The 21335-nt window shown below is 37.9% G+C and overlaps 2 protein-coding genes across 2 annotated transcripts; both read left to right on the top strand.

The window, feature by feature from the left end:
• Positions 1-1077: 1077 nt before the first annotated feature.
• On the top strand, positions 1078-3608 carry LOC147475121 (uncharacterized). Its single transcript, XM_086585280.1, has 3 exons — positions 1078-1906; positions 2197-2442; positions 3058-3608. Exons 1-3 carry the CDS (start codon positions 1078-1080, stop codon positions 3606-3608), a joined length of 1626 nt encoding a protein of 541 aa, XP_086441406.1.
• Positions 3609-3860: 252 nt separating this feature from the next.
• On the top strand, positions 3861-5141 carry LOC147475122 (uncharacterized). Its single transcript, XM_086585281.1, has one exon. The coding sequence runs from the start codon at positions 3861-3863 to the stop codon at positions 5139-5141; it is 1281 nt and encodes a 426-aa protein (XP_086441407.1).
• The last annotated feature ends 16194 nt before the right edge of the window (positions 5142-21335 follow it).

Raw genomic sequence — 21335 nt, forward strand, 5'->3', positions numbered from 1 at the left:
GCGAGTTTGGTTGGCAGAACACCAAAGTTTATGGATGATGCTACTGCCAAGCGGAAAAGGTTGACGTTTGCTCGGTTTTGTATTGAATTTCCGGTTAACCATGAGTATAAGGATAACATAAAGATCAAGGTTAGGGATCGCGAAATTGATATACCTTTGGAGTATCCATGGAATCCTCAGTCCTGCGAAAGGTGTAATCGATTTGGGCACACTACTCAGCAATGTGGTAGTCGGGCAACGAGGTCGGGATCACGAAAGGATGGACAGTCGAATGACGGTGGAGGGACAAGTAGGGTGTGGATACGAAGGCAGAATGGACAGAGCGAAATAAGTGAACACAGAGAAGAAAGTCGACAGATGGCAACAGAGAGGGATGAATATAGGGAACAAGAGGGAGTAAATTGGGGTGAGCAGCTGGCAGAAGGAGAAGCATCTCTTGCCCTTGTGGTTGCTGGAAACGTTGAGAGGCGAACTGATGCGCGGAGATTGAGTAGTGGTGAACAGGAACAGAGTGATTCAAGCTATCAATGTCCAAATGCAGAAGGTCAGCAAGGTACTCAAAATAGTATTCAACTAGTATCTCTTGGTAGAGTTGAATGTACCTTTCAAGGGCAAGAGGATGCCGCTGATGAGCTAATGTTGACGATAATGCAATCCCCTCTACAGCAAGGCAGACCTATACATCCTGAAACTGGAGTGTTTACTGCTGAGAGGAACATATTTGAGGAACTGGCTGATATGGAGGTGGACGACCTCTCGGATGCTGAACCTGAGCTGTTCAGTGACACCCAGTCCACTCTTGTCCCGGTGAGAGTAGCACCAGAGAATAGTGCAGTCCAAACAAGAGCCCAGAAAAAACGAAACTCAGAACAGCAAACAACATCGGGGAAGAGAGGAAAGGGACGGCCGAAAGGGCGTGGGAAGAGGCGGGGACACTAAACTTATTCCTCATCAATGATTAGGGTGTGTAGTTGGAATATAAGAGAGTTGAATGATCACATGAAAGCGAAAAACTTAAATAAGTTTATTGTGGAGAAGAAGATTAGTTGCATGGGCTTGTTGGAAACAAAAGTGAAGATGGAAAAACACCTCACTATTGCCGATATGGTTTGCCCCTCATGGGAATGCATACATAATTATGCGAGTGATGAACATGGCCGTATATGGATTGCATGGGATACGAGCAGTTTGGATGTACGTAGAGAGGTGGAAGGGGCCCAGTTCTTACACTGCAAGGTCCAGAGCCTACAGTATGGGTTCTCCTTTTTCCTTACCATTGTTTATGCTAGTAATAGGAGTCATGATAGGCTCATTTTGTGGGATGAGCTGAAGATGATAAGTGCCGGAACTCAAGGTGCGTGGTGTGTGATGGGAGACTTTAACAATGTACTGTTTTCACATGAAAGAGTGGGAGATAGGGCTGTTCACCTAAGAGAGACACTCCCTTTTGCTAATTGTCTAAATACAGCAGGGCTGTTTGATCACGCAGAAACTGGATGCTTTTACACATGGAACAGCGGTGGGGATAAAATAATGAAGTGGTCAAAGATTGATCGGTGTCTTATTAATGCGCTTTGGACGTCCATTCCAGTAGCAACAAAGGTGGAGATATTAACCCAAGGGCTCTCTGATCATTGCCCGTTGATTATGAGTTTTTTGGAAACTTTTAAAAGAAACACCCCTTTCCGATTCAGCAATGTGTGGACAATGAGTCAGGATTTTGTGCCTATTGTTAGAGCTTGTTGGGAAATCGATGATCATGGGAGTCCGCCATTCATGCTAACAAGTAAACTCAAAAGTTTAAAAGGTGTGTTGAAAGGGTGGGCACGATCGTTAAGGAATGATACTCAGAAAAAGGTAGCTGAAACAAGAAGTGAACTAGAAGCGATTCAAGAAAAACTGAACAGTAAGCCGCTCGACCTTATATTCTTAGTGCATAAGAGTTTGCTATGAGGGAGAAGCTGTGTCACCTACTTAAGCTGGAGGAAGCTGAGTGGTACTATAAAACAGATATTGATTGGTTAAGCTTCGGGGATAAATGTAATGCGTTTTTCTTCAATGCTTTGAAGGAAAAATAGATTAGAAATAGGGTGTGGAGTATCACAGATGCGCAAGGAACCAGAAGGGAAGGTAAAGAACCAGTGGCTGAAGCTTTTCTGAATTACTATAAAGAGTTACTTGGGGTGTCGTCAACAGCTTATTGTGACACCGAGTTTCTAAATGGTGTCCATGTTACTGAGGTAGAACATGGTACACGTCAGCTATTAGTTTCCCCTATTAGTGACCTGGAGATCAAAGACGCACTGTTTGCGATGGGAGACAACAAGGCACCAAGTCCGGATGGTTTCAACGCTTGCTTTTTCAAAAAAAGCTGGGATATTATTGGCGATGATTTCATTAGAGCTATTCAGCATATTTTCAGCCACAAGCAGATCCCAGGAGGTATAAACTCTACTTTTCTGTGTCTTATCCCGAAGATGAAAAATGCCTCGCATATTGCTTCTTTTCGACCTATCGCATATTGCAACATTGTTTATAAATGTGTATTAAAAGTGTTAACTAACAAAATGAAAGGTTGCATTTCATCTTTGGTATCAAGTCCCTAATCTGCTTTTATTCCTGGACGATCGATACAGGACAATCTTTTGATGGTCCATGAACTGCTGCATGGGTATTCAAAAAAAAATGGGTAGAAAAGATGTGCAATAAAGTTGGACATTCAGAAAGCTTATGACTCTGTCTCTTGGGTAGCAATAGAAGCAATTATACACAAGTTCAAGTTCCCACCCTTATTCATAGAATGGCTTCAGCTGTGCTATACTTCGCCGTACTTCTCGATGATGGTAAATGGGTCTCCTGAAGGTTATTTTCAAGGGAAGCGAGGCTTAAGACAGGGAGACCCTGTGTCTCCTTATCTGTTCGTGCTAGTTATGGAGATTCTGAGTGCGCTACTCCTTCAAGGGCTGCAGTCTCGGAAAATTTCAGCCCACTCAAAGTGCAAAAAGCTGGAGATATCTCACTTATGTTTTGCTGATGACGTGCTCCTGTTCTGTAAAGGTTACATGAACTCTATTATGGCTGTTAAGGATATCTTGCATTCTTTCGCTGAAGCTACAGGACTAAAGATCAGTAATGCAAAGACAACTCTTCTAACTGGAAGTATGATTGAAGCGGAAGGGCTAGCATTAGCAGAAGCAATGAACATCTCTCTTGTAACCCCACTAGTCACTTACTTGGGGCTGCCACTCACGGCTACAAGATTAGGGGTAAAAGAATGCTTGCCACTCATAGAGAAGATTACCGGAAGAATCTCAAACTGGAAAAACAAGGAGTTGAACAGGGCGGGCAGAGTGCAACTTGTGAAGTCAGTGCTTTCATCCTTTCAGAATTATTGGGCCACAACATTTGTTCTCCCAAGAGCAGTACTGGATAAAGTAGCTAAACTGTGTAACAGGTTCATCTGGGCAGGACCGAGTATGGCGAAAAATGTGCACCATGCGAGCCATGCTACTCTCAGACTTGACAAAGAGCAAGGCGGACTTGGTTTGGTGGATCCACGGGTTTGGAATCAAGTTGCATATTGTGGATTAGTGGTGAAATTGGCCTAAAAAACTGATTGTGTATGGGATAAGTGGGCTTGGGAGAACCACATAAAGAAGAAGCATTTTTGGACCATGAAAGTTCTGCAGGATTGCTCATGGGTGTGGCGAGGGATCCTAAAGAACAGAGAGAATGCCTAGAAGTATGTCAGATACAGCATAGCGAATGGTAATGGGACAAGTTTTTGGCACGACCCATGGTGTGCAGCCCCACTCATCTTGGACCCTGATGCAAGGACACTTCTGGCTGATGTAGTTCCAATGGATGCGCTGGTCAGTTTGGTGATTATAAATGGAGAGTGGGCAAGGAGTATCATTGATCTACCTGAATGTGAGGTGAAGAGGCTGATCATGAACACAGAGATTAACTCGTACACCTCGGAAGACCAAGTCATTTGGACACCATCGAATTCAGGGTTGTTTTCTATGTCGTCTGCCTATGCGGTCTTGAAGAATGTTAGAAGTAAAGTAAAATGGTACAAGATTGTATGGGGAAAGCTGTCGGTCCCGAAGCATTCATTCACCGTATGGCAGCTATTTTCTGGATCGCTACCAACCCAGAACAGACTCATGGCGAAGAAAGTGATTGGGTATTCGCGATGCTGCCTCTGTGATTTACATGAGGAAAGTTCGGCGTATTTGTTCTTCGAGTGTTCTTATTCGAAACTGGTGTGGAGCAGTTTTAAAGAGGCGATGGGGTTACCAGGAAGAGTTCGGAATTCCCATGCAGAATGGTATTACATCATGCGTATTTGCAGACCAAAATCCATAGCCTCTGAAGTGTTGAGAGCGCTAACCTGTGCTGCAGTGCAAGCTATATGGCATGAGAGGAATTGGAGGCTCAAGAGGCACCAGTTCCTCAGTGCTGATTCAGTGAACATGAAGGCTTTGAACAATATGGAATTGTATTTGGGGAAATCGCTGGAAGCAGTGAAGGATGATGTCGCAGTGCGAACTGTTTTGACTAGGCTAGGAATTGGTGTTACGTACACGCGAAGGGAGGACCAGTGGGTGAAATGGACGAAACCTGAAACTGACATTCTTGTCCTTAACACGGATGGATCATTGCAGCAGGGTAAAGCAGGCTATGGAGGGGTTTTAAGGGATCGAAATGGAGAGGTTCTCATGGCATTATACGGAAACTCCACAAGACAGTCAGTCTTACATCAGGAGCTACTTAGGGTCCAAAAAGGCATTGAAGGAGTGGAAAAAATGAACATAAAGGAGGTGGTAGTGCAGTCTGATTCACTTAGGGTGATACAGATCTTGGAAAAGAGGGAAGCTCCACCTTGGTATTGTAAGAACCTAGTGGCTCAGATTGGGTGTGCACAAGCAAGATTTGTAGAGGTTAAATTCCAACATGTGTTCAGAGAAGGAAATCAAGTTGCGGATTACCTGTCAAGAGTTAGTAGTAATTGCAGTACTCATAGTACAGAATGTAGTAACCAATGCATGTACTTTCTCGCCCCCATGGATCAAAAACTTAGTGAATTGATAAAGGGGGATAAAGAAGGAAAGTTGTACTTGAGATTTTGTCATTAATAAAAGGTTGGGGTCTCCTTAACCCCTAGTTGTGGAAAAAAAAAAAAAAAAAAAAAAAAAAAGAATCCCACAACACTGCATAACACCGTACCTTTAATCAAAGCTACTTCGAACAACAATGAATATAGAGTATAGACATTTAACAACTAATTTTTTTCCATAGTAAAATGTTATAAATAGGAAACTCATTGCAAGTTATTAGCAAAACAAACACATCAATGCACATATAAATTTACCTGAAACTAGTTAGTAGACATTGTCTTTCCAAACTCCTTAGTATTATGAGCAAAAAAGTGAACAAGTGATCCTAGCCTTCAACAATTCATGTGGCAAATTTTCCATCCTCCAAGTAATGTTGTGGCAGCAGTACAACATACAAAATCAAAACAAAACCTATAAGTGAAACAGAATTGCAAGCACACACTTCTTCCACTATAGCCAATCAAACAAGCAGTACAACCTGATGACCATATATGTATCATAAAACCAACAAAACCTTTTCACAGTAACCAAAGAAACACTTGCAATTATTTCCAGATATTATTAAGAAACATGATCAATATATTTGTGAAACATGACTTCTGTCGAAAAGCCAATGTGACACCTTTTTCCCCTAAACAAAAGTATAAAAATAGTGTTCAGGGTCATGGATTCATTGTTTCAAGTCAATAGGACTGTCGGATTTCAAAGGGAATCAGGTCCAAGACTAAAATATTGGCTGGAGTGAAATTTAAGTACAACAATAAAGATTCAAAGTTCATGCATCAAGTTTTTGCAAGAGAGAGAGCTAAAGAGAGAAAGGTAATAAAGAACGGATGTGGTTATGAAGAAATCCATGACCAACTAATAATCAAGAGGTAAAATGTATTACATTCATGTGGAAAACCTTACAGGTATAATACCCCCGCTAAACGTTGTAAAGAGCAAGTGGATGTATATAACAGTAACATATACAAGATGAGTAATATATTAACGTACACCAAAATGAATGGTAGATTCAATAGTTATGCAAACAAAAAAGTGAAACTTACACTTATATGGAGATTTATGCTTACACGAAAGAGAAAGACTTGGACGTGTTTTACTGATATTAACACTCCACCAATTAATTCTTGCAAGTCATCATCTTTAGCCTGCAATAGTTAACAAGAACATAAAATGCTCACTAGAAAGACTATGTATATCCATAGATGGTGTAGACACCCCATTTTTGCACCCCAGGCATAATTCATTCATGATTTTGCCTCGAATAAAATTTGATCACATAAGGTAATTTGCTTTCTAGAGTCTTCATTTCTATATCAAACTTCTTTCTTTTTATCTTCTTTTAGCATATTTAGACTCTCCTCATCATGTTCTAGCTATGGCTAAAGTTTCGTTGCTTTCTGAGTTTTGAGCTGAAAATGGCCAAAATGCCCCTATAACCCTTTGGAGCCCAAATCTCATTTTTTCCACTCTTTCTTTGGATGAGATTATTTCATATTTGAATTCCCCTTGAAAAATCCTTCTAAATGAGTACAAGTTTGCCTAGGTTCCTTTTGGATTTCAGAAACCCAAATCTTACCCTATCTCGTTTAAGCCTGTTGTGCGCGCTGTTCAGTGCAATATATTATTGGAGTAAGATTTCGACCCAAGGGTATTTTTCAGAGTTCATGGGCCTTCCTAATTTATTCATGAACAACTTTTGTGAATAAGAGTTTGCCTAATTTTGACTCGGTCAAAGGAACTTTGAAGTGTTATGAAAATGGTCAAAACGGGTTTTTTTGTGGATTTTGGACCCGTGCTTGTGGGCTGTGGATCCAGCTCGAGTTAGAACTTTTCATTAGGGTTTCTAGTCCATTTTCAAGGCTCCAAAAACCTCGAGAACCTTCCTTATTTGTTTGATTTGATTTGATCCCTAAAATAAAGCATATTCTAGAGAATATGTCATTTTGGAGCCATGTTTGGAAACCCTAGATTGTGGGCTCATTGAGGACGTGTAGGGTTTGTTTTTTTACCCTAAGCTATCTAAAATATCCAAAAACCAAGGGCCAAGATCGTACCCCTTATCCCACCTCTTGAATCAAGGGCCAGATTTAGGAGGTGCAACCAAAAAGATATCAAGCCATTGTATTTTTCTTAATCAATACTCAGCCATTGGATCAAACTCATTACTATATTGAAATCCATCCCAAAAAACTATAAATATGGGACTTATTCACCCACAAAAAATATATGGAGCTAGTATTTCGGAGTTAATAATCTGAAACTAGTTTATTCAGAGTTAATAGCCTAGTAGTCTTCTTTTCTTGAGTGTTCTTCTTTTTTCTTTTCTAGTTCATCATTTTTGGGTATAATTTCTTTAGTTTAATCTTAAGTTAAAGGTAAAATTTCGACTTTGAGGTTTTTCTAATGAAGTTCTTTGTCTTCTTCGTCTTGAGTCTCTTTTTCTCCTAGTTCAATTCTGAGTAGAAGGTCCATTTCACCAAAAGTTGTTTATTCTCCCAAATCACCTGTTTCAATCCAAAAATCAAAGTTGTCAATTCAAGATCATGTTCATCATCATCAATCATCAACAATCAATCAAGATCATCAATCAATCAATCAATCTACAATCAAGTATGAGGCAACATTCCAAACAAGGTGACATCTTTCTTTTCTTTTATTATTTCATTTAGCATTGCATATTAGGTTATTTTTTTAGTTTTATTATAGCATATAGTTATTAGTCTTTAAATAATTTAGTGAAGATCATCCAACTTGGTAGATTAATTTTCAAGCTTTCTTCGTTCGCCTATCTCAAAACATTACACCTCAATAGAAGTAAGGCTAGTTTTTACCAAGCGAGTGTGGGTGCCTAACACCTTCCCACATCGTACCTTGACTCCCGAACCCAATAATCATCTAGTTTTGAGGGCTAGTCCTTCACATAGGTTTTACTCAACTTTTCCTTAATAAAGTTAGTGGCGACTCTAAAATCAATTGCATAGACCTAGGTATACATTTCTGTGCGTACATGTTTTTTGGCGACTCTGCTGGGGAAACCCTAGAGAGTCAGACTTACGTTTTCTTTTTAGGTGTTTCAGTTAAGATAGGAAAGGAGAAGTCATATCCGGAAGCCAGTTGGAATAGAAAGCCAGGGTTAATGTTATCTCGTGCAACCCTTAACTCGCTTATTGAAATGGAGAATCTACCAGCTAATTCTCCTCAAGGGGCTCTTCCACTAGCATCTCTGCCAATGGTTAGTTCCCCGCTTATCTCTCAAGGTGAACAATCACTGTCTAGTAATGGACAACCAATCCAAGGAGGTGGTCAGAGTCCAACATCACCCCCTCCTAGATCGGAAGACTTATATATTAAAGAAAACTATGGAAAGGATGGTCCAAAAAGTACAATCCAAACTTATGAACCAAGGGCAAGGACAACAATCTCAAGGGCAATCCGTTCCACCACCACCACCAAGGTTTGATCTTAACCTACCTAGTCCACAAGCTCAGCTGCCTACTAGGAATTTCACACACCAATCCACCCAGCTACAACTTCCTATATCATCTCAGACTCCAAACCAACCAATCTCTTATATCGACTCAACCTACATGGCTCAACCCACTGTTCATCATTCATACTACAACCCAAACCAATATACATCCACACCCATGTTTACCCCAAATATATCCCAACCCATGAGCTCCACACTATTCATGTTCCCTCCTTCATACATCACACAGACACCACAATCTACCACATATATGAACACCCAAAATAAAAAACCTATAAGACAAGATCAATACCAAGGCCCAGTGGTAGGCAGATTGAAAAAGATTGAGGAAGCATTGACAAATATCAAAGCAGACGAGTTTGACTTGGATAGTCTCTGTCCATATCCATAAATCAGGGTTCCATATGGTTTCGAATTCCCTAAGATGGAGAGATATGACGGAACTAGGTGTCCTAAAGCCCATGTGAAAATGTACGCTAGCTACTTGCAGCCTATGGGGATCGGTCCAGAACTATTGGTCCATTATTCCAAAGGAGTTTAAAGGGTGTGGCACTGACTTGGTGGATGAGCACAGACGCTCAGAAGATGAGAACGTGGGATGAACTTGCAACAACTTTTGTGACCCATTTTTCATACAATACAGACATCCAGATAGGTCGAAGACAATTGGAGGCACTCAAGCAAGGTCCAACTGAGACATTCACCGAATATGTAAGCAGGTGGAGGACCAAAGCAACTCAGATTCTAGACAGCCCATTAAAGAAAGAACATATTCGAATGGTGGTAAAAAGTTTGAACTCAGAATATACAAATCGATTGAGTCTCAGCTATCATCCATCTTTTCAGGCTTTGGTTTTGGTATGGACTCAAATTGAAGATGCTTTAGCTTGTGGAACTATGACCTCAATTGTATCTTCAGGTTCAAACGATGCTCAGAAAAAGAAGCCACCTGATAAAAGTTAAATTGTTAGTTTTACCTACGAATAAAAGATTGAACTCTAAACGCAAGTAAAACTAAAACTGATACTATGACTAGACTATTTATCAAAGATTTCTACTCTCAATATTATCGCAATAGAGTTGGAGTAGAAGATTCGTTCCACTCCTAGTTCTTTAGAATTTGTGTTTTCTAAGATTATCAATCTATCCAAAGTTAATGAGAGTAATGTTGGGAATTATACTACGATGTTACATATACTAATAAGATATAATAATTCAACTACGAAATGTTAATTTGACTATATGATAAGGAATTAGGGGGGATTGATTCCACCTTAACTCGACTTAATTAACAAGCGTAAGATTCGTCGTAATCCGAATTGCAATGCTTTCGTATAGCAATTGGGTGTTTCTAATCCCTAATTATTTATGGTAATCTCTACCAACTAACAACTAGCAGGTGAAGCAATTAAACCCATTCTCATGGGGAACTAATTACTTTCTAGATTGGAATGGGAAATTACGACTATTCTACGCTAATAGTAATCAAGCTTTCATCAAGGCTTCCTCAAACCCCTCTAATGGAGGTTTAGCCTAAAGTCATTAAACTATCATTTCTCATTGAATTTAAACAAGACATAATATAAAGAATGTAAATTTACTAATTTGAATTAAAATGTAAATCTAATCATGCAAGATTTAATTGAAAATAACAATGATAAATAACTAAATCTATGAATTGAAACTAAAACGGATTAATGAAATAAAACTAAATTTATGAATAAATAATTACTTTTATTAATCTAATGAAGGAATAACAATGATTCAATAATCTAAATTAAAACAAGGTAATAGAAACTAATTAATTGAATTCTAAAAACTAATTAATTGAATGTAAAAACTAGATCTAAAACAAGATATGAAAACAAATTAATGGAGTCTAACTAGATCTAAAACTATTCTCCAATGGCTACCTCCTACCTTGTTCTAACAACTAATAAAATTGACAACTAACTAGATTAATCTATATAAACTAATTTAATGAATTAAAACTAATTATATATTACAAAAACTAAATTTTATGAACTAGAACTAGGTTTAGATCTAGATAGCTTTAGAGCTAAGCTTCTGTCTCTTGATATATAAGAGTTAGATCTCCAAATTCGTGCATGGGTTGAGGAGCCATGTTTTGGGCCGAAAAATCGAGCCCAAAACCCAATTTGTTGAATCCAAGACTTTCCATTCTGGTCATATTACTGTAGAGCGAGTTTTCACTAACTTATACTACTCTAGTCGAGTCAAGGTCTGAACCATTAGAAAGAGCTTTCTGAAGTGGTCATTTTGACATAAAATGGGCCCAAATCAGAGGTCTGAGCCCAAATATATGGCCTTTTGAAGTTCTGTTAACTTTTCTTCAACTTTCTAATCCGGTTTGACTTTCTGACTTGGGCTTTTTAAGGGCTTTTCTCATTGAAACTTGAGCTTTCTTCATAGAACTTTCATTGCAATCACTTTAGCTCCTTCTAGCGCCTAATTAGTAACAAATTTACATTTATTCAACTCCGAAGCCTGAAATACTCAAAAACACGTAATTAGTGATAAACCTATATTATTAATTACATAATTGGTCTAACAGCTATATTGGTAAGGGGTTAAAACTACAGTTTTGGTCTCTTATCAAACCACCCCCAAACAACATTTTGCTTATCCTCAAGCGAATATGAGAAATTAGAATAAGTGACCAAAAATGGAGTTCTAACTAGTCTCGTTTCGCCGAGTGCGATTGCATTGACCATATGCAACAAGGCCTTAAACCACTAGAAATTCCCTAGTGGATGAGTTATAGCCTTGTGAGAGTTTTCCAGTGAAGGTACTCACAAACTTCATCTATACTACAACAACTAAGAAATAAAACTATTGTTTCCTTATTTATGCCTCAATTATCTATACATCTCACTAACTATGAATACAAGAATAATCAAGTCGAAACCTAAGCTAATATATGCAGAATAATCAATCATCTACGAAATAACATATATACAATGAGTAATACTATGAAATGCACTAGCAGGTCCATTTTTAAAACATTAGAATATCGTCCTTAAGTAGGTCCTCACATAAATGTCAAGATAAAAACACTCTGATTTTTCCGCTCAAGTTTCGCTACTCCAGTGTGATGTGGGCACACTTTACCTTATAATCTCAATGACACACAAGGCAGCCAAAGTCGATCAAACACATATGCCACTTACTATCACACTAACCTATTCCTAATTGAGCTAGAGGTATTATATAAGTGTTGTGGGGATTAGGAGATGGTTTAAGAAGGAAGGAAATGGATATTCAAAAAGGACGAGTCTGAGATAATAGGGTCTTCATATTACATAACTAGAGAAACCCTTGTTCTTTTGCTTCTACACTTTGTTTCTATCCTTAGACTTTTTATTTTGGCTTTTTGACTCATTTTATTCTATTTTTGGAGTTTTTATTTTTTTTTCTATTTTTCTTTTCTTTTCTTTTCTTTTCTTTGGATGGAAACTTATTTTCTTTTTCTTTTCTGAAGTAACTAACTAATTTTTGTTTACACAGGTTTTTCCTTTCTCTTTTCTTAACTTATCCTATTCTCAGACTCATTCTAAAATGGGTAGGTTGATTTTTTTTATTTTGTTTTGTTTTTGTAAAAGGGTAAAGGAATTGTGGTTTATAAAAGACTAAAGAAAGGCTCAGAGGGGCGACTAGCGGAAAATAATTTCATAAGGTTTGAATTTCTAGTTATATCGATCCAAAGAGGGCCTAAATTCTCACTTAGGATATGGTATAGTGATCAAGCACGTGGACGTGTAATTTCTCTTTCCGGATTTTACTTCTCCCTTGTGTCATTCTCAAATATTTTGCTCATATAAGGCTTTAGGCTATATTCTCACAGGATTTGTAGAATAAGTACTCTAGCCTAGATTTCAAAAACTTACTACCAAACAATCATAGATACTCATGTAATATAGTTATAGATAGATGCAAAGATTATTATGTACATATTAACATAAGTTTCTAAAAACTATTCTCACGCAAAAGCTAACGTGAGACTTCTAGATTATTAAGAGCATAGGAAAAGAAAACAACACCAATATTCCTAAGTGTATAACATAACATATTTTATTTATTTTTTTGAATTTTTGAAATTTTATAAGACAAATAATACGTAATATACAACCTAATATGTGCTTAAACATTTACGTCGTGTTTCTATACCACCCCCAAACAATTTGGGAGAAGGGGGTTCATGAAACAATTCAATAGCACAATTAAATAATGTAACTAACTAATTTTTACGATTTTTAATATTTTATAAATTAAATTGCATAATTTACATCTTAAAAGTGCCTAATTTTTGCAAATATTTCTATCCCACCCCCAAACAATCGAACGCTTTGTCCTCAAAGTGTAAAGAGATAAGGAAAGAATTTACTATAGAAACGTGGTAAAAATTGGTTGTACCTATAACAGAAATATTATAAAGATAATATGATAACAAGAAACATAATAAAACTATTACGTACTAACTAACACAAATTCTACTGGAGTAAACATGACAGGCAAAGGGTGGCAAAAAGATTTGAAATGAAATACCAAAATACGCCACCCCCAAACAAAATTTGAAAACTCTTTTAGAAGTTTGAAAAATTTTGTGGCCTATACTCCATTAAGGTGGTATTTTATAAAAAATTATATGGGTTTTTTAAAGTCAGATTCCCCTAAACTTAATGTGGGGTCATTTTACGTCAGATTCCACTAGATGGTGCGCACAAAATAGATGATGCATGGTCAACTATAAACTAGTAGTCAAAAGAGTTTGGAGTCTAGCCATCAAAACATGATACTAAATGCACCCTCAAACAGAATGAAGTTATATAATTGGAAACAATTATATAGAAGAATGAATGAAAACTTATACAACCGATCAAAGAACATATGAAAACCATCATGTTGTAGCTATTTTAAAGAGTTAGAATGACCAAAAAGATGAATTAGTGATACTTTACGTGAGAAAGGAATGAAGTATGGATCCTGATGTCTTTCATGAGGCTCAGATGGGGAAAAATAAGACAAACTAGGTTTCTCACTACACTCGGTCAAAGCTTGGCTCTTAACTACAGGAATGGTGTACTCATGGGATCGTGTACTAGGCAAACACTCTTCACCATGAGGAAAAAAAATTATAGAGGGTCTCTGAGACAATAGGCTCTAGTGGAAAGTCGAGGTTCCTCTGAAATGGTGGGTGAATGGATGGATTAGTTGTGGTAGATGGTTAGATTTTAGGAGGTGGCAACTCAGGTGGTTCGTGGTCAGTTGGTGGATCTTCACACGCTCTTAAGAACTCCACATCTGGCTTAGTTGAATCCACCAGGTTATGGTTCGTGGCTTTATCTTTAAGAAAGTCATCTATTCCTTCCATTGTTATTTCCTCAGCTACCAAACTAAATTGAGATTCACATTGTTCTAAAGATGTAACTTCCTCTTTTTCTTGCACATTAACTTGTTCATGCCTTAGATTAGAATTGTTAATCTCTATTTTCTCACCCTTTTCCTCTAAAACATTATAAGTATCCTCAATGGCATCATCGAATGTATCGAGGAATCATTCAGCCGAGTGCGGTTAGCAAACACAAAGGCCTAGACATGCTCAACAGGAGGGTCCATATTAAGAGAATGCCAATAGTTATTAAATTCTTCCTCCGTCACACCCTTATAAATATATTCTAATGTGTCATCATTATATTCATATTCAGATGGATCAATAGGAGGTTCCTCGGTGGCATCTCTTAAATTGGAGTGGTCATCCAAAACATGTCCTAAAGATTCGTCTTCAAGAATTTCCTCATCTAGGTGGGGTGTGGAGTCAACATAATGGTTAATGGGAGGGTCATGGGAAGGTTGTTCTAGTTGTGTGTCGATCTCTGGCAAGGTTGAAAGTTCTTTGTTAGGTGACGAGATCATGGAAATCATCTGGGCTATGTTCTGAAGCATAGTTTGGGAAATTTGGTCTGGGAAAGGTGGCGAACTAGATAGGTGGGTGATTTCTAGCATGGTGGAAGGGTCTGGCTGGTATGGTGTGTGATAGTCATAGTTATTGGTGTTTGGATATGTTATGAGTCCTTCTTAGGATTTGGCATTTGAGTGACTCTAGTTGACCTCGTACTGTAATGGGTTAGGTTGAGGTTGAATGGTTGGTTGATTGTTATTGGTGGAACTCTATGAATAGTTTGGATGACTAGAAAACTCTTGATTGTATGGGTTACTATAAAAATCTGAAAATTGAGGCTCATAATTATTATTATATCCTATAGTAGGCTCAAACTCTTGATACGATGGGCAATGAGAAGCCCAATGGTCAGGACTACCACAACATGAACATGGTGAAGGGTTTTCATAATAATCACATGATTGCTCGTCTATATATTGATATGCCATAATTGTTAAAATATATATATATTCTAGGACAATTAATATGCAAACGAAACTCTAATTATAAATTTCTAGATAGGCGTGTGTGTTGACGTTGACGATTGATTACATTTAACATTTTTCTTCTGCCTGACCTTAATCTCATGCAAGGCTAAGACCAATCTTAACTAAACACGGCAACACTCGAAACAATCCTGATATGCTAGTATAAACCTCTAACAGGAGATGCGAGGATTGGAAGAAAGAAGTACCTGAAAGCCTCCTTGCTTCGCTTATAAATAACGTCTTGTTTACGAGAGCTCAGTGTGTGAATAACTTGAAGAAATGGAAGTTTGAACTAACCTGTGGAAATCGGGCGGTTCAGAAGAGGGCGCGTGGCGCGCTCTGGTTAAGCCTTGGGAGGGCGCGGGTCGCGCTCAACCTTGGCTGATGTCCAGTGTTTTGGGCGTGGGTCGCGCTCCAAATTTGCCTACCAAGGGTGCGGGTCGCGCTCAGGTCTAGCTCGAGTTCCAGGCACTTCAGCACGGGGGGCGCTCGAACTTTACCTTGGTAGGGCACGGGGCACGCTCAACCTTATTTGATGTCCAGTGTTTTGGGCGCAGGTCGTGCTCCGTGGATTCCTGCGAGGACAATTTCAGTTCTGAAACCAACAACCACAGTTAGAATCAAACAAGGGAACTAAGATGGTAACGGCGCCATTTGATAAAAGTAAAATTGTTAGTTTTACCTATGAATAAAAGATTGAACTCTAAACGCAAGTAAAACTAAAACTGATACTGTGACTAGACTATTTATCAAAGATTTCTACTCTCGATATTATCGCAATAGAGTTGGAGTAGAAGATTCGTTCCACTCCTAGTTCTTTAGAATTTGCGTTTTCTAAGATTATCAATCTATCCAAAGTTAATGAGAGTAATGTTGGGAATTATACTACGATGTGACATATACTAATAAGATATAATAATTCGACTATGAAATGTTAATTTGACTATATGATAAGGAATTAGGGGGGATTAATTACACCTTAACTCGACTTAATTAACTAGCGAAGATTCGTCGTAATCCGAATTGCAATGCTTCCCCATAGCAATTGGGTGTTCCTAATCCCTAATTGTTCATGGTAATGCAATCAAACCCATTCTCATGGTGAACTAATTACTTTCTAGATTGGAATGGAAAATTACGACTATTCTACGCTAATAGCAATCAAGCTTTCATCAAGGCTTCCTCAAACCCCTCTAATGAAGGTTTAGCCTAGACTCATTAAACTATCATTTCTCATTGAATTTAAAAAAGGCATAATATAAAAATTGTAAATTTACTTATTTGAATTAAAATGTAAATCTAATCATGCAAGATTTAATTGAAACTAACAATGATAGATAACTAAATCTATGAATTGAAACTAAAATGGATTAATGAAATGAAACTAAATTTATGAATAACTAATTACTTTTATTAATCTAATGAAGGAATAATAATGATTCAATAATCTAAATTAAAACAAGGTAATAGAAACTAATTAATTGAATTCTAAAAACTAATTAATTGAATGTAAACACTAGATCTAAAACAAGATATGAAAACTAATTAATGGAGTCTAGCTAGATCTAAAACTATTCTCCAATGGCTACCTACTACCTTGATCTAACAACTAATAAAATTGACAACACACTAGCTTAATCTATATAAACTAATTTAATGAATTAAAACTAATTCTATATTACAAAAACTAAATTTTATAAACTAGAACTAGGTTCAGATCTAAATAGCTTAAAAGCTAAGCTTTTGTCTCTTGATATAGAAGAGTTAGATTCCCAAATTCGAGCATGGGCTGAGGAGCCATGTTTTGGGCCGAAAAATCGAGCCCAAAACCCAATTTGTTGAATCCAAGACTTCCCATTCTAGTTGTATTACTATAGCATGAGTTTTCACCAACTTATACTACTCTGATCGAGTCAAGGTCTAGACCAATGGAAAGAACTTTCTGAGCCGGTTATTTTGACATAAAATGGGCCCATATCCGAGGTCTGAGCCCAAATATATGGCCTTTTGAATTTCTGTTGACTTTTCTTCAGCTTTCTAATCCGGTTTGACTTTCACTTAATAGTTTGACTTAGGCTTTTTAAGTGATTTTTCTCCATGAAACTTGGGCTTTCTTCATAAAACTTTCATAGCAATCACTTTAGCTCCTTTTAGCGCCTAATTAGTAACAAATGTACATTTATTCAACTCCAAAGCCTGAAATACTCAAAAACACGTAATTAGTGATAAACCTATATTATTTATAATATAATTGGTCTAATAGCTATATTGTTAAGGGGTTAAAACTACAGTTTTAGGCTCTTATCACCACCTTCAGTTACTGTCAATAAGCAGAAGGACACACACGCCGTAAGATAGATGCATCCAGTCTCGGCACTCCCAATATATCGACTAATCCATTACCAATTCATAATGGAAGATTTAATACTTTGGAAGCTATCAAGAAGTATCTGACATCATTCATCATTGCGATCAGACAGACGTCCAATGTTAGCACCACAAGGCCAGTTAATCTTTAAGATGCAGTTAGAAGATGCATGGAGCAAACAAAGCCTAGAGGTATCCAATTAAATGAGGTGGTGGCACCATTTCTAAATACTCCACAGATTCAAAAGTCGTTCAAGTTGACTAGAGAGCATCTAGAATCCTTTATGATGTAGAGGCCCGTTATGAAATGGGTAGATCCTTTAAATAGATCTCAATCAGCAGCATCACAAGTTGGGTCAGAACCTCAAGGACCCGTGATTCATCAGAATCCAACTCAGCAACAGGTAATCCCAACTCCTATCACAATCCCCAAGGTCTAGTTTGTGCCAGCCAAGAGTTACGATACCGAGGAGGTTCTAGGGAAGAAGTAAATTGAGTCCGAGAAAAGTAAAGATGACTTAGCAATCTCACTACATTAGTTGAAGCAATTAGAACCTAGTTTGGCAAAGGAATGTGTTGAGACTCACAGTTTGACAAGAGGAGGAAGGATATACAAGCCACCACACTTACAGAAGGATCAGGTTTTGGCCCAACAGCCTGACCCGCCCACGGCTACTGAACCAGAGAAGCAGGATGGTAATGAAGTAATCCAACAATTGCAGAAAATCAAGTCCAATATTTCCATATAGGGTTTACTCATGGCATCACCCCAATATAGGCAAGCAGTTCTTCAAGCCTTGAACCAAGCTCATGTTCCAACTTCTATCCAGCCGAACGATTTGGCACGTATAGTCACTTCCCTCAAGAAGACAAACTCCATAACATTTTCTGATGATGATTTGACCGCAAATGGAAAACCCACACGAAAGCGTTGACTATTACGGTGCATTGCAACAACCATAAGGTGCCATTTGTACTAATTGACAATGGATCTGGTTTGAATATCTGCCCGGTCAATTCTATGAAAGCCATTGGAATCATGCCGGAAGACTTCACTTTCACTAAGGATACAACCAGAGCAGTTCATGGGTTTGATAATCAGCGAAGAGAAGTCCTTGGCGAGTTCACAACTGACATCCAAATAGGTCCGATCACGTTCAAAGTCACATTCTTTGCTATGGACATCGAGGCTAATTTCAATTTTCTTTTGGGCAGACTGTGGCTACACCAGGCTGGCGCAATTCCATCTACACTTCATAGAAAGCTCAAGTTTTTATGGCAAGGGAAGATTATTTGCATCACTGGTGATTTGGATGATCTGGACTCTTCAGAGGAGCATAAGGTAATACCAATGATTGAAGGAAAATGTAACTACACTAAGGAACCATTAGGGATTGTGGAGTTTAGAGCACTCGACAAGGAGAAGCTCCCTACCCCATTTTGCAATGGAAATCCCAAGATGACTCAGTTGTTCCATGAGCAGAACTATTTTCCAAGACTTGGATTGGGTAAAAACCAAAACGGCATCTTAGAACCGCTGCAGATTCCTAGTCAAGATGATAAAAAAGAGCTAGGCTATACTAAGGAGGTTGTGGAAGGACTGTCAGAATTGTTTATCGATTCTAGTGTCACGGTGAATTGTCTCGGATTGTCTCTACCGATTTAGGGGCAGAGATTGATGTTATTATTGATTCCAACATATTTTGGGGCAAAGACGATGACCCAGATCCAAACTCATAAATTACTATTTTAGAGCCAGATACTAATTCCTATTCAGGATATCGCCAACTTAGGTTGGATCATGAGGCTAGACAGTTTAGTTAGATAAATGAGGTTGGATCGACATCCTCCTCGTCAGGTATGGACTATACTCCATCTTTTATGTTGGCTAATTCCCTAGGGTTAGGATTTGACCCAGGAGACAAGACTGTCACACCTTATCATGTCTAATTGGACCCTCAGACCATACTTGATTTAGATGATCTGTTGAATATGGAATCTACTGTTGACCCAGTTCCAGTGGATGTTGAGAACATGCCACTTTCTAACTCCCAAATGCAATATGAGATTTGGGAAAGGTTTTTAGAGACTTTAGATTCTGATGAGGATCCATTCATTGATGGAGACTATGCTGATTAGGGAACGCAAGTCATTATTGATCCAATCCCCAGCCATCATATTGCTTCGGTTGAGCCACCGGATGAATCCAATAGGGCTCAAAGGCCGTGAAACTTTTTGTTCTAACTCCTTTTGTATATAGTAATATTTCAAAAAATCTAAAAAAAATCAAATATTTCCAAAATCCAAAAAATTCAAATATTTCCAAAATCCAAAAAAATCCTGATATTTCAAAAATCCAAAAAAAATTAAAATTAAAAAAAAAATAAATAAATAAAAAGTTTCCAAAATCCCACATATACGATTTACCTACTTGCCTTTGTGCAAGATGATTGAATGACTTGTGTGGGTTATTATGATCCCCTCCCCCTAACAATGAAGAAGGAATGGACAATGAAGTTGTTGAGTCCATTCTTTCTCATGAGCAGTCTGAGGATTGACAGACGCTAGTCATTGTGGAGACAAAGACCATCAACCTTGGCACCACAGATGAACCACATTATGTGCAGATTGATATAACCTTGATCCCATCTGAGTGTTGAAGCCTGATCAAATTATTGAAGGAATCCATAGAAGTGTTGATCATACCAATGACAATCTATTGTCTTAAGGTGGTACATGATTTTTATGGTTCAAAGATGAGAGAATCACTCACGGAGAAGAAGAAATTGAGGAGGAAGAAAGTTCAGTGATTATGTTTGAGAAGATTTTTCAAATGTCTAAGATCACCAACATCAACATCAGCATTCAGCATTATGCATTTTCCCTTGTGAAGAGGCAAAACTCTACAACATCATTTGATCAACTACCCTACTGAAGAAGGGGAATATTCTGCATTCCATCAATCAACGACTACTTAGCCAATCAATCAACCAGCTACCCTACCGTGGAGAGGGCAAATTCTATATTGCATCATTAGCCTCGATCGAAGACATGAGAGCTATCTATCAAAGAAGTCAACTGACTCAAATCTGACTACATCAAAGAGCAGAATGCTGAGAGGAGTTCATCTACGATCAACATTCTTGAGAGCCAAGATATATGAAGGAGGGCATTGATTTTCCACTAGGACTTAGATACCAATGGAGACAGATTGTTGCAAGTAAAGCTGAGCAAGCGGATCATACTAGAGTGGAATTAATGAACCAGAAAGTTCAAACCCAATAGTGAATGTCCATTCACTATGAAGATTCTACATAGAAAATCCTACCAATGCCGACCAATTAAAGAGGTACTACTTTTTACCCAACTTTGTTTATTTTAAGACGAAGAGTATAGTGGAAATCTTAGAGAGACGATGGAATAGGCCATCTTTAATCGTTTTGTTTTTAGCCTCATAAGCCCACCTAATATCATATGTTCCCGATTGAATCCCATTTGAGCCTTACCAATATTCTTTTGTTTCCCACAATATATGCCCATATCTTTTAGGAAGCCTAATAAATCCTTAGCCTACCCATAGATTACCCATACCCACCCTTACAGAACTTGTCATAATCCAAAGGCATCATTCCATCCATCTTTGATCACGAAACAATCACCCCCATGTTATTTATCCCAAGAAGATGTTGAAGAAAATCCTAGTGCAAGGGGCAAAAAAAAAAAAAAAAAAACTCAAAAAATGCTTAGAGTTGCACATAATAATCAACACCGGTCCAAAATGGAAAACCTAAACAAAGGGAAGTTTCATTTGAGATTTGAGATCCGTATCATCATCTCACTACCATCATTCCAATTACTTATCCCTTTATATGACAAGTTCTGCTCCAAAAAAATAATTTTTT

The sequence above is a fragment of the Coptis chinensis genome, chromosome 9, assembly GCF_015680905.1.
Source record: "Coptis chinensis isolate HL-2020 chromosome 9, ASM1568090v1, whole genome shotgun sequence".
NCBI lineage: Eukaryota > Viridiplantae > Streptophyta > Magnoliopsida > Ranunculales > Ranunculaceae > Coptis > Coptis chinensis.

Excerpts from the sequence above, each read along its gene's own strand:
- LOC147475122 (XM_086585281.1), top strand. The coding sequence starts at position 3,861 with ATGGATGCGCTGGTCAGTTTGGTGATTATAAATGGAGAGTGGGCAAGG.
- LOC147475121 (XM_086585280.1), top strand. The coding sequence starts at position 1,078 with ATGGAAAAACACCTCACTATTGCCGATATGGTTTGCCCCTCATGGGAA. Across the intron at positions 1,907-2,196 it reads GATTCAAGAAAAACTGAACA|CTTATTGTGACACCGAGTTT; the intron begins GTAAGCCGCTCG and ends TGTCGTCAACAG. Across the intron at positions 2,443-3,057 it reads CCACAAGCAGATCCCAGGAG|GTTACATGAACTCTATTATG; the intron begins GTATAAACTCTA and ends TGTTCTGTAAAG.